At 36.2% G+C, this 13,767-nt stretch overlaps 1 protein-coding gene across 1 annotated transcript; it reads right to left on the bottom strand.

Moving 5' to 3' along the window:
• Window positions 1–7,058: 7,058 nt before the first annotated feature.
• Window positions 7,059–11,138, bottom strand: LOC141679740 (uncharacterized). The gene is made up of 8 exons (XM_074486156.1): window positions 10,194–11,138; window positions 9,921–10,055; window positions 9,668–9,800; window positions 9,436–9,541; window positions 8,409–9,252; window positions 8,234–8,354; window positions 8,076–8,094; window positions 7,059–7,875 (listed from the first exon to the last, which is right to left on the bottom strand). The coding sequence occupies exons 1-8, from the start codon at window positions 11,136–11,138 to the stop codon at window positions 7,059–7,061; spliced, it is 3,120 nt and encodes a 1,039-aa protein (XP_074342257.1).
• Window positions 11,139–13,767: the final 2,629 nt, after the last annotated feature.

Below are 13,767 nucleotides of genomic sequence, written 5' to 3'. Positions count from 1 at the left end.
CTACAGAGGTATGATTGGCTCGTTACTCTATCTTACTGCAAGTAGACCAGATATTATATATGCTACATGCTTATGTGCAAGGTTCCAAGCGGATCCTAGAGGTATTCATCTCGTTGCTGTTAAACGAATCTTAAGATATCTTAAGGGAACACCAAATCTAGGTATTTGGTACCCTAAAGAATCTGGTTTTAACCTTGTTGGATATACAGATTCAGATTACGCAGGAAGTGTTGTTGATAGGAAAAGCACCTCAGGGAGTTGTCAATTCCTAGGTAGCAGGCTAGTCTCATGGTACAGCAAGAAACATCAAACAGTTTCCAACTCAACGGCCGAGGCTGAATATATTGCTGCTGGAAGCTGCTGTGCTCAGATCTTGTGGATTAGGAACCAGCTACGAGACTATGGCTCTGTATTGAACAAAATTCCTATTTTATGTGACAATACAAGTGCAATAGCCATCACCAACAACCCTGTGCAGCACTCGAGGACAAAGCACATCGACATCAGGTATCATTTTATTAGAGAGCACGTCATGAATGGTACTGTTGAACTATTTTTTGTTCCAACAGAAGAACAAATAGCAGATATTTTCACTAAACCTCTTGATGAATCCACATTTACCAAATTAGTTGGTAAATTGGGTATGTTGAATAGCTTTAGTTATAAAACTTTTGAATATCTGAAATCTGTTCTTGAGTGAATTTACAAATGAAAAATTCATTTGCAAATTTATTTTATCATTTTCCAATATTTCCTGCTTATTTCTATATAATTTATATTATCTTATCTGTTTTATTTACTCTACTTGTTGATTTCAAATATCTCAGAATATTTTATTTTCTCTAAAAATATTTTTCTATGAGTTTTATTTGCTAAAATTCAACAGAAATCTATTTTTGGAATAAAAATAATTAATTCTGAAATATTGTCTTTGTTTTTATAAATATTTTCTGTAAGTATATAATTGTCTTTCTACTGGAATGACAATCGGCAAGACAATTAAAATTGTCTTGCTGAAAATCATTTCAGTACATATATATATATAAATATGTACATACTAATTCTGTTTATAATTGTTTTATTTCCAGAATGACAATCGGCAAGACAATTAAAATTGTCTTGCTGAAAGTCATTTCAGTCTAATTATGTTTTATTTTGTTAATCAGTATAGTTTTATACTGGCAAGACAATCGGTATGACTATCAGTTGTCTTGCCAGTTATAAACCTTATATATAAATATTTTCCTTTTATTTTATACTGGTATGACAATCGGTATGACTATCAGATTGTCATACCAGTTATATATATTTAGTGTTTATTATTTTTATTACTCTTATTTCTTCTATTTTCTAATTTGATTTTGCCTTGTAAGACTATCGGTATGACAATCGGTAAGACTATCCCAAATTGTCATACCGGTTGTTTACTTATAAGTTTTTTCTATTGTTTTGTTAAGTCATTCAATCAGTTTTTGTTTTTGTTAAAAATTTCAACAGTCTTCAGTTATTTTTCTCTCTTCTCTCTCTATCTCTCATATTCGAACCAGATCAAATCTTCCTCCATTATCTTCCTTGCTCGAGTTTTTACTCAGCAAACTAAAACTTCACTCCTGTGATATATACATACAAGTATATACTTACAGAAGTGCTGCCCATTTTTCTTTTCTTTTACTTCAATTCGATTTTCCCCAAAATCAGTTTTTTTATTTTATTTTTATTTTAATTTCTGTTTTGTGTCTTTTGGCTTTTCAAATCTGCGTTTGTGAGTTAAGAATTTTAACGTGATACATTTCTGTCTAAATTTTTTGATTATAATTAATTTAATTCGAATTATTAAATTAATTTAATTAATTCGAATTTTCTTAATATTATTCTTAAAATTCTGAAAGTGTGTGTCTTATTATTATTTTTAAATGGCTCTCAATTTCCAAATTGTTTCGCATAATCTTGTTGGTTATTTTAATCCAGATAAATGTGATGTAGAAAAATTTAAGCCATGGGTTAGATTTTTAAATGACCATTCGATTGTTAGCTCTGCTATTAAATCAAATGTGATTTTAAATGTTGATCTGCTAAGACTGATTTGCACAACCTCTACTGTGGCCGATGATTTTAAATCGTTTTCATTCACCGTGGCAAACACACAGTATGTGGTTGATGAAACAGTCGTCAATCAAGCTTTAAATTTTCCTATGGACAATTTCTGTAATTTGCCCTCTGGAAATGATATTTCAAACTTTTTCCATGCTATTCACTATCAGGGGGTGATCAATTTAACCAAACTTTCAAAATCCAATTTGGTGTCTGAATGGGACATTTTCTTCGATACTCTTTCTAAAGTGTTTGCCAACTGCACTAAATCCAACTTTCACAACATCACTTCCACTCTGCAGTATATTGGTCTTGCGGTTGTTTTCAATCAAAGGATCAATTTTGGCAAACTACTTTTACCCATTCTCTTGAGACGTCTCACTACTGCTTTACGTGATCATTCTACAAATCGTAGGGTCTCGTGTTACTATGCTCGTTTTCTCATGCTTATAGCAGATCATCTTCTCACAGCAGAGCACAAAGCCCTTTTTGCTAACTCCGCAGTAACCGAACCCCCTCCTGTAAGCAAAAAGATTTAAACCCGCCAAGACACAACTTTCAAATTCATGCAAGTTCCAGTACTTGTATCTGCTTTCATGGCCACTTATATTCCCTTACCTATTTTCAATCTTACCGGTCATGAACAACAAGCTCAACCTCCAGTGGTTCAAGCCACCCAGGCTCCTCCAATATCAGATGCTCTTCCATTACAGGTAGTAATTCCTCACTCTCACTCCATTCCTACTTCTGTTGAAAGACCCCCAGTGGTTGATAGGACTGACCATGAAGTTGTAGAACCACAGCTTCAATCCCAGGTCATAGAGCCAAACACAGAGTCACAACCTATCTCAACCTCTCCCCCACTGTCTAAAATGTTACCCAGAAGGTTAATAGGAAGTAGTGTATTGGTGGATGTGAATGAACCCTCAGCTCTGCCTCCTCCGAAGAAAAGAAGAACATTTACTGAGGCATCTGAAATCCCATCCTTGTCCTCCAACAGGACATGGACTTTGAAATGGCCACTGAACAGTTACTAGAAACATCCTCTCAACAAGATGAATCTATTGAAATTCGCCATAGGGCCATGGCATCTTGTACTGAGTCAAGCACAATTCCATTACTCACAATGGAACCATACATACCCGTAGATGATACTCAGGACACGGAGCGAGGAGTGCACATAGAGTTTGTTACAGTGCCTGCCATAGTTATGGCAGAAGAGCAGTCACATGCTTCTGAGGGAAAATCTGACTCTCAGCCACCTTTAATAGAGTCATTTTCTCCCCTCCCAGATCCAACACCTCTGGCTCCCTCACAGGATTCTCCACTCGCAGATTTATCTGGAGAAAGTGGAGGGCAACTCGGTCAATCTATCCCTGAAGCAATTCAGACATCTATTTCACATCAAATGATAGGTTTGACTGAAGATCGGGACTCGCGAATTCCCATTGCACCACCACTGACCTCTCTTAAAGAGGCTAGGGTGATTTTAATTGCAGGTATAGAAGAACAGCAACATGAAGACTCCTCACGAGCAATTATATTGAGAGAAACACAAGCACGTGAGGTGAGTGAACCAAACACGAGTGAAATTCAGGTGAGAGCACACACAGACACAGACACTGAAAACCTGTTAGCTCAAATTGCTGCTTTAAAAGAAGAACTTGCTAAAAGCCAAGCTGAAGCTAAATCATTCAAAGAACAAGTGGTTGAACGGTCTTCTTCTTCCACCTCTGCCAACAATCAGCTGGCACTCATCAGGAATGATATCTCAGATCTCAAGACCACTGTCATACCAAAGCTCAATTCCATTCAGGAAACTCTAACTTTATCAGCTGATGACATTTCTAACTTCTGCTCTCTACATACAAGAATGACTTCTCTTGAAGACTTGGTTGAAATGAATCATTCACTGGACTCCTCCAGATTTCTAAAGATAGAAACGGGCATGGAACATCGCAATGAAGGGATGAAACACTTGTATTTCATGATCAAGAATTCTCATTGCCCTAATGAAGAACAAAGAACTTACTTTGAAGGGCCGTCTGGTGGAGGCTCAAGCTCTGGAGGTGATGGAGGTCATGGAGGTTCTAAAGGAAAGTCAGTAGAGGATCCCTCAACTAAGGGGGAGAAGAAAGGGAGTAGTGGAAAGGGAAAAGAAAAAGATACCTCTGCTGGAGACAAAGGAAAGGCTGATGATGTCTACTACAGTGGAGAACATGATGACTTTGATATTTTTGACATTCCCACTGAACCAGTCTTGGAAGATAAAGATGGTTTATTTGAAGCTGAAGAGGAAAGTGATTTTGGAGAATGGGAAGAGGAAGCTACAGTGGATCCTATCTTTGAGAAAGAGTTTCAGCAGCAGCAGTCAGAGATGAAAAGAAAAGAAGCTGAACTCAAAAAGGTCTCCCAGATCATTGACATGAGGAAAGACATACAAAGAACAGAAACTCTTCAAAAGCAACGTCTTCATGACATTAAGGCTCAAGAAAGGAGAAGAGATGTAAGACTAAAGATTGGTGAAAAATGGGATGAAGCTAGGAGAGTACTTGATATGCCTCAGCTGAGCACTAACAATGATAGGCAGTTCTTACGTCTTCTTGACAAGCTGGAAATCTCAAATCCTAACAATGACATGTACATGAATGCTATCAAGACTGAAGTCTCAAGGATCACAACTGCTTTTGGCAGATCTCTAAATGAGATGAGCATATGCCTTAGCTGAGCACTAACAATGATAGGCAGTTCCTACGTCTTCTTGACAAGCTGGAAATCTCAAATCCTAACAATGACATGTACATGAATGCTATCAAGACTGAAGTCTCAAGGATCACAGCTGCTTTTGACAGATCTCTAAATGAGATGAGCATTTTTGTATATTGTCAGAGTGAAGGATCTTTCAAGGTGTCACTTCATCTGTTTAAGAATCGTTCTTTGTCAGAGATTTGGGTTCTTCTCAACAAAGTAAAAAGAAGGTCAGAATTGAATGAAGGTCTTTGAGAAAGGCTTAAAGAGTTTGCCAGCAGGACTAGTCCTCAAGTGGTCAACAATCCTCATCAGGTGAGATTCTTTAAGTCTGATTGTCTTCAAATCTGTCAGCTAGATGCACAATCTCTTAAAGACTACTCAGCTAAGCATCTGGTCTGGATGGAACATCATTTAAGAACTGCTGGATACTCATCCATGTTGAAGACTCAAGCTGCTGATTTGATTCAAGCTTATTGTGAAAAGAATATTAAAAGGTACAATCAGTTCAAGAATAAGCTGAAGTCAGTTGGAATTCAACCAGTCAGACCAGCAAGCTTCACTTCAGAAAAGGATCGTGTCTTTGACAAGGAATTGCTTCAAGATTTAGAAGAAGGTGAAGTCAGAAGAGAAGACAACTGAAGTCAATTAGCTCAAAACTCAATGTAATATGATTAGAGCTTTATGAATCAAGATAGACTAATATAGTTATATGTTCAGGCTAGAGGAACATCTATCTTGTATTCACTTGTAAATTTCTTTTGGAATCTGGAAAATGTTAAATATAATCCAGAACTTTTCTGCTATTTACTTTACATTACTGTTTATATCTTTTTCTTATTTGTTAGTTGAGTTATCCTCTAGGTATGTTGTTATTGTCTAACAAGCAAATAGGGGGAGATTGAAAGGCATATGTCATAGCCTATTTGTTTATTCTAGGATTTAACTCAACTCAAATAAGAATGTAATAAGTAAATAGTGGATCTATCGTCAGAGAGATCTCACAGAGTAACATATGTCAAAGGATTAAGAAGCACTGTTCATCTACAGACTTGATTACTTAATTCACTGGAAGAAGCTCAAGAAATTGATCAAGCCTCAGTGATATAAATCAAGATTGTGGATTTAATCAAGTGACAGAGATCTCGTCAGGGTATCAATTAATTACAAGGATTTAGTCTGAAGAAAATCAAGAGTATCAAGGTCAAGGCATGAAGAAACGTCACGGAAGTTAGTCACTCATGAACCAGACAGTACATCGAGTGTCAACATTGAAGTGGTGGAATTGATTCATATATTTCAGTGATTTTCAGAAGATATACAGAAGAATGGATGCTGCTCAAGATTAGTATTAATTCTCTATTAATTAATTAAGTCATATAATTTAATTAAGAAAATAAATTATATCTTCAAAGATTAATTTATTTGATTAATTGAATTAATTGATTAATTAATTCTGAATTAATATTAAGAATTTTCAGAATTTAAATTGGTTTAATATTCTGTTTTAATTCAACAAGACAACTGATTGTATTAGTATGACAATTGGTATGACAATCAATAGTCATACCGAAAGTCATGCTAATTCAAAAGGATTGTCTTACCAGAATTATTATAGGATTTAAATCTATTTATTTTCAGCAAAAACAATCTGATTGTCCTACCGAAAGTCTTGCTAGTTCATTCTGATTGTCTTGCTAGCTCTAAAGATAGTTCTACCGAAAGTCTTGCTGAGCCAAAGAGATTGTCATTGCAGTTCATTTCCATTCGGCTGTTATGATAAAAGAAGCAGAAGACATTCATTCCATGATATCATACACAACACACAAGTCAAGAACACAGCAGAAACAAAAGCAAATCATTTCATTTTTCATCTGCTTTATTCAAGATCAAAATTCTAGATTGTAAAGTTAAATCCAAACCACTAGAATTATTTATCTTGTTCTTGTGTAACAATCTAGCGGATCAAAATCCCTAGAACTTAATCTCAAATCGCATTTGATCTTTTCATTGCAAAAATAGAAAAAGTTCATGTCGAAATTATTCTAGATTTGTAATAATTGATTTGAGATTAATCCCTTGTAACAGATACCGCTGTTGTAACACCTTTCAAGTTTAATAAAAGTTTTATTTAACTTGAATTTTGTTTTACCTTTTTATTCCGCATTTTATTCGATTAAACGGTATTGTTTGTATTCAACCCCCCTTCTACAAACAAATTAGGACCTAACAAGGTGGCCGACAGTCTGGTTGGTAGGGGTCAAAATAGCTCTCTCGCTCAAGTACTGTGTAATGTGCCCTTCGTGAGAAAAATTAGGATGCGTGCTACAAATCATGTTATCAACTGTGTTTTTAGTTTGTACATCACAGAACTGAGACGGAATCAAAATTTGATTTTCAGTGAGTGGCAAATTGCAGACTCGAGGTGGACTGACCTGGCCATTACCAATGTCAAGTACCCATTTTGAAAACTTTTTAAGCTCTTCACTTTCACTATCACTCTCACCTTGTTTCAAGTGCATGTTTTCTGTCAGCAAGAATACTTGGCAAATGGACCACAGCCGTGACCTAGTGATACAAGCAGCTACAATATCAGCACGATCTCCATACGTAATTACTGGGAGGATTTGACGGAAATCACCACCCAGAACTACGGTAATACCGCCAAACGGCATGGCGTAACGTTCTGGATCAACAGCTTTCATGATATCCTTCAATGATCGGTCTAGGCATTCAAATGCGTACCTGTGCTGCATAGGCGCCTCGTCCCATATTATTAGTTGTGTCTGCTTTATGAGTTGCGCAATATCTGAATTATGGGCAATATTAAATGTTAAACATTCATCAAGAACTATTGGAATTTTAAATCTGGAGTGCGCAGTCCGACCACCGGGCATTAATATGGCAGCAGTCCCTGAAGAAGCAATTGGAAGCACAATTTTACCTTGTGAACGTAACTTACATATAAGAGTTCTCCATAAGAATGTCTTTCCACATCCACCACTACCATAAACGAAGAAAATCCCTCCAACATTACTGTCAATAGATTATATTACTGCATCATATATTTTCCCCTGCTCCTCTGTACAAACCTGTAGTAGCTTGGCAGTTTCATACTCCATCTTCCTGGTGTCATAGCTTGTCTCTTCAATTATCAATTGTTTGTTCCATTGTTCAAATAGCTGCGAGGAGGTTGAGGCAACTGATCAAATTTCTTCAAGGATTTACCAACTTACCGGAGCAACTCATCTATTTCTGCAATATTTCATATATAAAACTAATTAACAACATTCACCCAATTATAGAAAAAATGACGAACAATTAATGGACTGCATTTCCAGCCCACAAAAATTTTAAAATTTGTCCTAGACTGTAATGTAAAAAGGTGTCATACCTCCTAAAGCATAGAACTGCAGTTGCGTGTCGTTAAGAGTGAATAAGGTATTTGGACAACTTTGACGTCGTCTGAGTAAAATGTCATCAACCATGCTCTTCCAATGTGTACTCCATAAAGTCTTCAAATCAGTGATTTTACAATTGACAATAATATGGACAAAAAGCTGTCAAACCTGGGGAGGTAATCCACCTGCAGAAGCTTGAGTCAACACTTCATGCCATTCTTTATCATCGTCCAGTAAACCATACTCTTTACAAGCATCGCGAAATGTACTGTAACAAACTCCATTAATGGTACGTAAAGACTCAAAGGAGGTGGCACCACGTACCTTCGTAAGCAATAAACAAAGAAACCAAGGCTCTCCCGTACTGTGATGAGCATAACACAATCTACCTATTTGAAACCCACGCTTCCTCATGCTCCATTTACTCTCACCATCATTCCACACATAAAACCTTGGAATTTCATCATACGTGTACTTCCGTGCATTAACATCAACAGAGTTTAAATAAAAAAAGTCTTCCAGTTTACTCAACTTGTTCTTCTCCCTGGCAGCAACTTTCCCTAGCATTTCATTGGCACGGAAGGTGCAGTTTTTATCACCTGGTAAGTGAAATGGAAATCTCTCAACAGATATACTTCTATGATGGATAGGGAAGCCAAAAATCCTATAGGCTGATTCAGCACCACATAAATATCTGCCATCAAAATATGCATTTATCTCATCTATTCCCCCCTCATCAATGTCATTCGGTTGCCTTTTTCTCTTTCTCTGGACATGAACCGTAGCACGATCATGGCCTTTCAAACAGTATTTAAATAAATACTTAAGACTGTGTGTGTGACACCATATTTCCACATTTATATGGCTTTGATACTTGACTAAAAGATCCCGATTGTATGGTACTACCCACTGGTTGTCCAGCTCAGCCTTCCTTATTTCAACAGTAATGTTTGTCCTGCGTCGCATATACATCGGGAAGCCACTGTCATCAAAAGTAGTTCGAGCACAGTACCTGAAACCATTCAATTATTATAAAGTTTTGGTATTAAGGTAACTTACTGGATTCTGAAATGACACAAAAAAGGGTATGCCTATATCTTACTTTTTGCAAACCACATGGACTGTGGATCATAAATTCCTTCACGGCTACATAACCAACCAGATCTAATTAAGGATCTGGGATTTCTGCGGATACGAATTTATCCACATTATGCTTGAGGTTTTTTTCGAATCAGCATCAAGCCATATTAACATATGTACATGTGGAAGTCCTCTTTTCTGAAACTCGACGACATACATAACTGCAAAATGGCAAAATATAGATTATATTGGCAATTTGCAAAACAAAATGTACTTTTACCAAAATCTTCTTAATGTAATAATCTAATTAGAAATTAAACTAAGAAAGTCCTAGTAAACACTCTTACCTCCAATACAAACCCCAAAGTGTTTTTTGTCCTTAATATCTACCATTAACTGATCAAGTTTTAGCCTAAACACCCTTGATATGATGTCGGGATAGTTTGGAGCAATGCAACCAGGCACATACTCCATCATCTTCTAAATTTTATTCCAAAGAGAATTACAGGTCATAGTCAGGAATATGTCAGGATGTTCGATGTAACGGCATGCGGCCAGCGCATCTTGGAAATTTTGTTACATGTATCGCTTCGAACCAACGTAGCCAGCTGGCAGAACTATACCTTTACCGGTATTTGAACTGTCCACATCACCTCTGCTAATAGATCTACAAATATTGCTGTATAATTCATTCCGTAAAGTAGTTTGGTGAGTGCGGAACCACCGTAGTCGTGTCTGTTCAATGGTAGAAAAAGCATCTACCATATACTGTTGAAATAGTCTTCCACCTAGCCGAGGAGTCAAACCTACAATACAACTTTCATTATTTATTTTTGGGGAACATAACAAACATATATTATTTTTTAAATATACCTTACCATCAGACTCTCTAATTTGGAAAGTATATGAGTAGTAATTCTTCAGAGACAAAAAGCCACGTGGTTTGCAAGAACTATCAACAGTCTTTTGAAATTTTATCTTTGGGTGAAATCCATCTTCTCCATGTGGAAAGAGTAAAGAGTACTGTAAAGCCATCAACTTCGGATGAACATAAGAAAGACAGACTAAACCTTTACCTTTTTCATTACCAACTATATCACGGTCGCCCCATGTTTCTTCAATGTCACCAACCATAATGCTAGCAACTTCATCAGTGCTAGAAATATGACATTCTCTTCCACTCTCAGATCTGATAACTTTCAGTGTAATCTGCAGCTCAACAATTTCATCGCTTTCATACAAATCATGCTGCTGCCTAAACTCATCAACCAATTGATTTGTTTCATCTAACATTGTTATTAGACCTCGTACAACCTCTTTATCACTTTCTCGGTCATGAACATTAACCCACCGAAGACGATTATCAACTTCGTTAATGGTGTCATAAATGTAAAGTTGACAAAATTTGGGGGTTTCATTGTCATTCAGTATTAAAGATCCAAAAACATGGTGGTTCTGACCATTTAATGTGTATACATAAGGCGCCCTTCCATTGTTGATTGAATGATCTATGTTACCACCGGTAGAAGTAAAGGCAAAAATTGCATTGTAGAGCCGTATCAATCTATGAAAAGCAGGACCTCTTTTCTTGTCGTTGTATAAATCCATCAAATACTCAGGGGTAGGAGGTATTGGAGGCAATATCACAGCACCTTTCATGCAACAAAGAGAAAATATAGGACAACCTTTAGTCACATTTTTATTTACCCTTTCTTCCTTCCACATCCGAGCATGGCATTTCGAACATATGGCAGTAGGACCACCCAAAGAAGCATATTCCTCAGGAATGACACATCGCGGTGCACGTCTGCTCTGCATCAAATTACAATCCTAATTCATCCCATCAACAATGTCTTCATCATCACCATCAAGCGACCAACTAAGACAATCTGCATCATCTGCATTTTTTAATTTTAGTTTCACAAAATTAAATATGGGTAATTTTTTAGGAGTACATCTTTGTTTTTCTTACCACTTGATTCACAATCACTTGCTTCATAATCTGATCATTCAGAATCATCAGACAAAAGCGAAGGAGCAACTATATTCGGACCTGCAAGAAAATATTAAATGGTAAATCATAATTACGCAACACATAACAAAGACGAAATGTCACATACATTTCACCTTCATTAAAGTCATTACTTTCTTCCTCATCACCAGTAACAATCTCATCTGCGAATAATTCTCTACCAAATCCAAGATAATTTTCCTTCCCTTTCCGGTTCAAAGGTTCACGCCCATTTAAGGATACATTATTAATGTTTGATCGCGTTTCCTCTGTTTCATAATTAAAACAACTATTATTTAGTTATTCCTGTTACTAAAAGGATAGACAGACAAAAGCTTAACAATGCCAAAATCTAATATTTACCTCTCAACATATTTCTAGAATATGAGGCGCTACCTGAATTTGTTACATCTGATAAAGGAGTTTTGTCCTGACTACCTTCAAGAGGATTCATGTAGTTTACTCTGCTATTTGATCGGGGAGTAACAATAGGACTACTACATTCTACCAACCAAATATTAAACGCATTATTGCATCATAAACATAAAATAGCAATTGCTTTGCAAGAAAAACACAGAGTAAATTAAGAAAACAAACAGTACTTGCAGCTGTTTCATTAAAGTGGCCTGACCTAGGCAAGTCACCAAGTTTCCTCCTCTTCCCCACCAACCTAACAATATTTGGCGTGGATTCCGTCAACATACCTGCATTATAGACACAATAATGGGTAGTCGGAACATAAGCCTAAGTATGGTTGCAGTTTAAATTTTGTAAGAATTAGAATCTGTACTTGTAGGTGTTTTGTTTTGGCTCCCACTACTAATTATTGTTGGGCTGAACAGAGGTGATCGGTTCGTTTTGGGGGACGGAGTATGAACGTTGGCCATTGATCCTGTTAACACGGGTGCTGAACAAACACAAACAGAAGTCTTACTTATATTCATATATACGAAGAGACGGTATTCAATAACAACTAACTTACCTGTGGTCGTGCTCCTTACCAGTGGAAGAAGATAAAGCACAACGATCAGCAACAGCAGAGTCGACAACCACATTCTCTTTGTTACGATTCAATTGTTTCGTTCTTCTGTACTTCCGACCATAATCTGCATTCAAATCTTCCAGGTTGAAGAACTTGTCACCTTCTTCACCACCCATACCTTGCATAATGAATCAACCCGTAGTCAAATTAACAACAGGAATTTGTATACACAATCTTAAAGGGGGTGAAGACACTATTCAAAAGAGGGGGAGAAGTCACTAACCAACCTAAAGAAACTAATTAGAATTTGAATTTCAAATTCAAAAGTGTATAGGACACATTCTTACCTTCCAAGAGAAGCTTAAGAAACTTTCAACATAAGTTTCTTCTCATCCAATATAAACTTTATTCTCATCAAATATATATGTAATTATCAATTTAAAAAAACCAATCAGTGGCAACTTTAGTAATTTTTTACAACTTGGTGGGTACAATACTATAAAAGGGTTGAAGTTACTGTTCAAAAGGGGCAGTAAGAACTATTATATACATGGATTTAAGAGTTTAGTATATGTAATTTTGGATTAAGAACTATATGTTGCATACTCCCTTGCGTGATTCTTAAACAATCATTCAAAAGATGTGATGATAATTACAATATTAAACCTCTGTATTCATATGCATGCATAGTCTGTGTCACAAGACGTGCTAGGAATTGTAGTCTCCAGGAGAGTATATATAAGGTGGTGTTTGCCTACACAAAAAGAACATTTTCTAAAACATTTGTGGTGATTTTTTTTGGAAATAGAAATTTTGGAAAGAATCTAAAACTATCTCTAGATAACTCTTCATCTTTCGTCCACAGTATTACAACAATTCAACTATTGTGTTTCTTATTTTCTAGAATTTGTTCACAAAACATTTGACACTGTTTTGTTGACAAAATAATTTTAAACACTTCCAAATATTTAAGTACTCTTCTTTATCATAACCTCTTAATAGAGGTCTTTATAAATTAGTAGGCTAATTAGTTTCTGTAGGATGATATTTAATGTAATGTTTCTCTACAAGATTGATGGAGTTAGATTGATGCATCGCACATTCCCTCCGCAGTCCTGATTCTTAAACTACGATTTCTAGGATTTGATTACATTACAAAGCTGTTTCTTGCTACACATAAGACGTCCTAACCTTACCCTTTTGTAAACTGCAAATAGGTAATCCTATAGGTTTATAGTAATTTCAAGCATCTACAAACAAAAGCATACAAAATTTTGCATTTTGGGAACCTATAAATATGTGTTTTAAGTTAACTACGAAGTCCATCAGCAAGAAGCATACACTCATCTCTCACATCAGTATTATAACCAGAAGCTAATTAAAACAATACCAACAAGGTTTTCGGAAATGGAAAGCAGGGACACTGCTTCATTTGTCATCCTTCTTCTTTCAAT

The sequence above is a fragment of the Apium graveolens genome, chromosome 8 (assembly GCF_009905375.1).
Source record: "Apium graveolens cultivar Ventura chromosome 8, ASM990537v1, whole genome shotgun sequence".
Taxonomy (NCBI): Eukaryota; Viridiplantae; Streptophyta; class Magnoliopsida; order Apiales; family Apiaceae; genus Apium; species Apium graveolens.
Note: the sequence above shows the minus strand (reverse complement) of the source record. Positions and strands in the feature narration are given on the sequence as shown.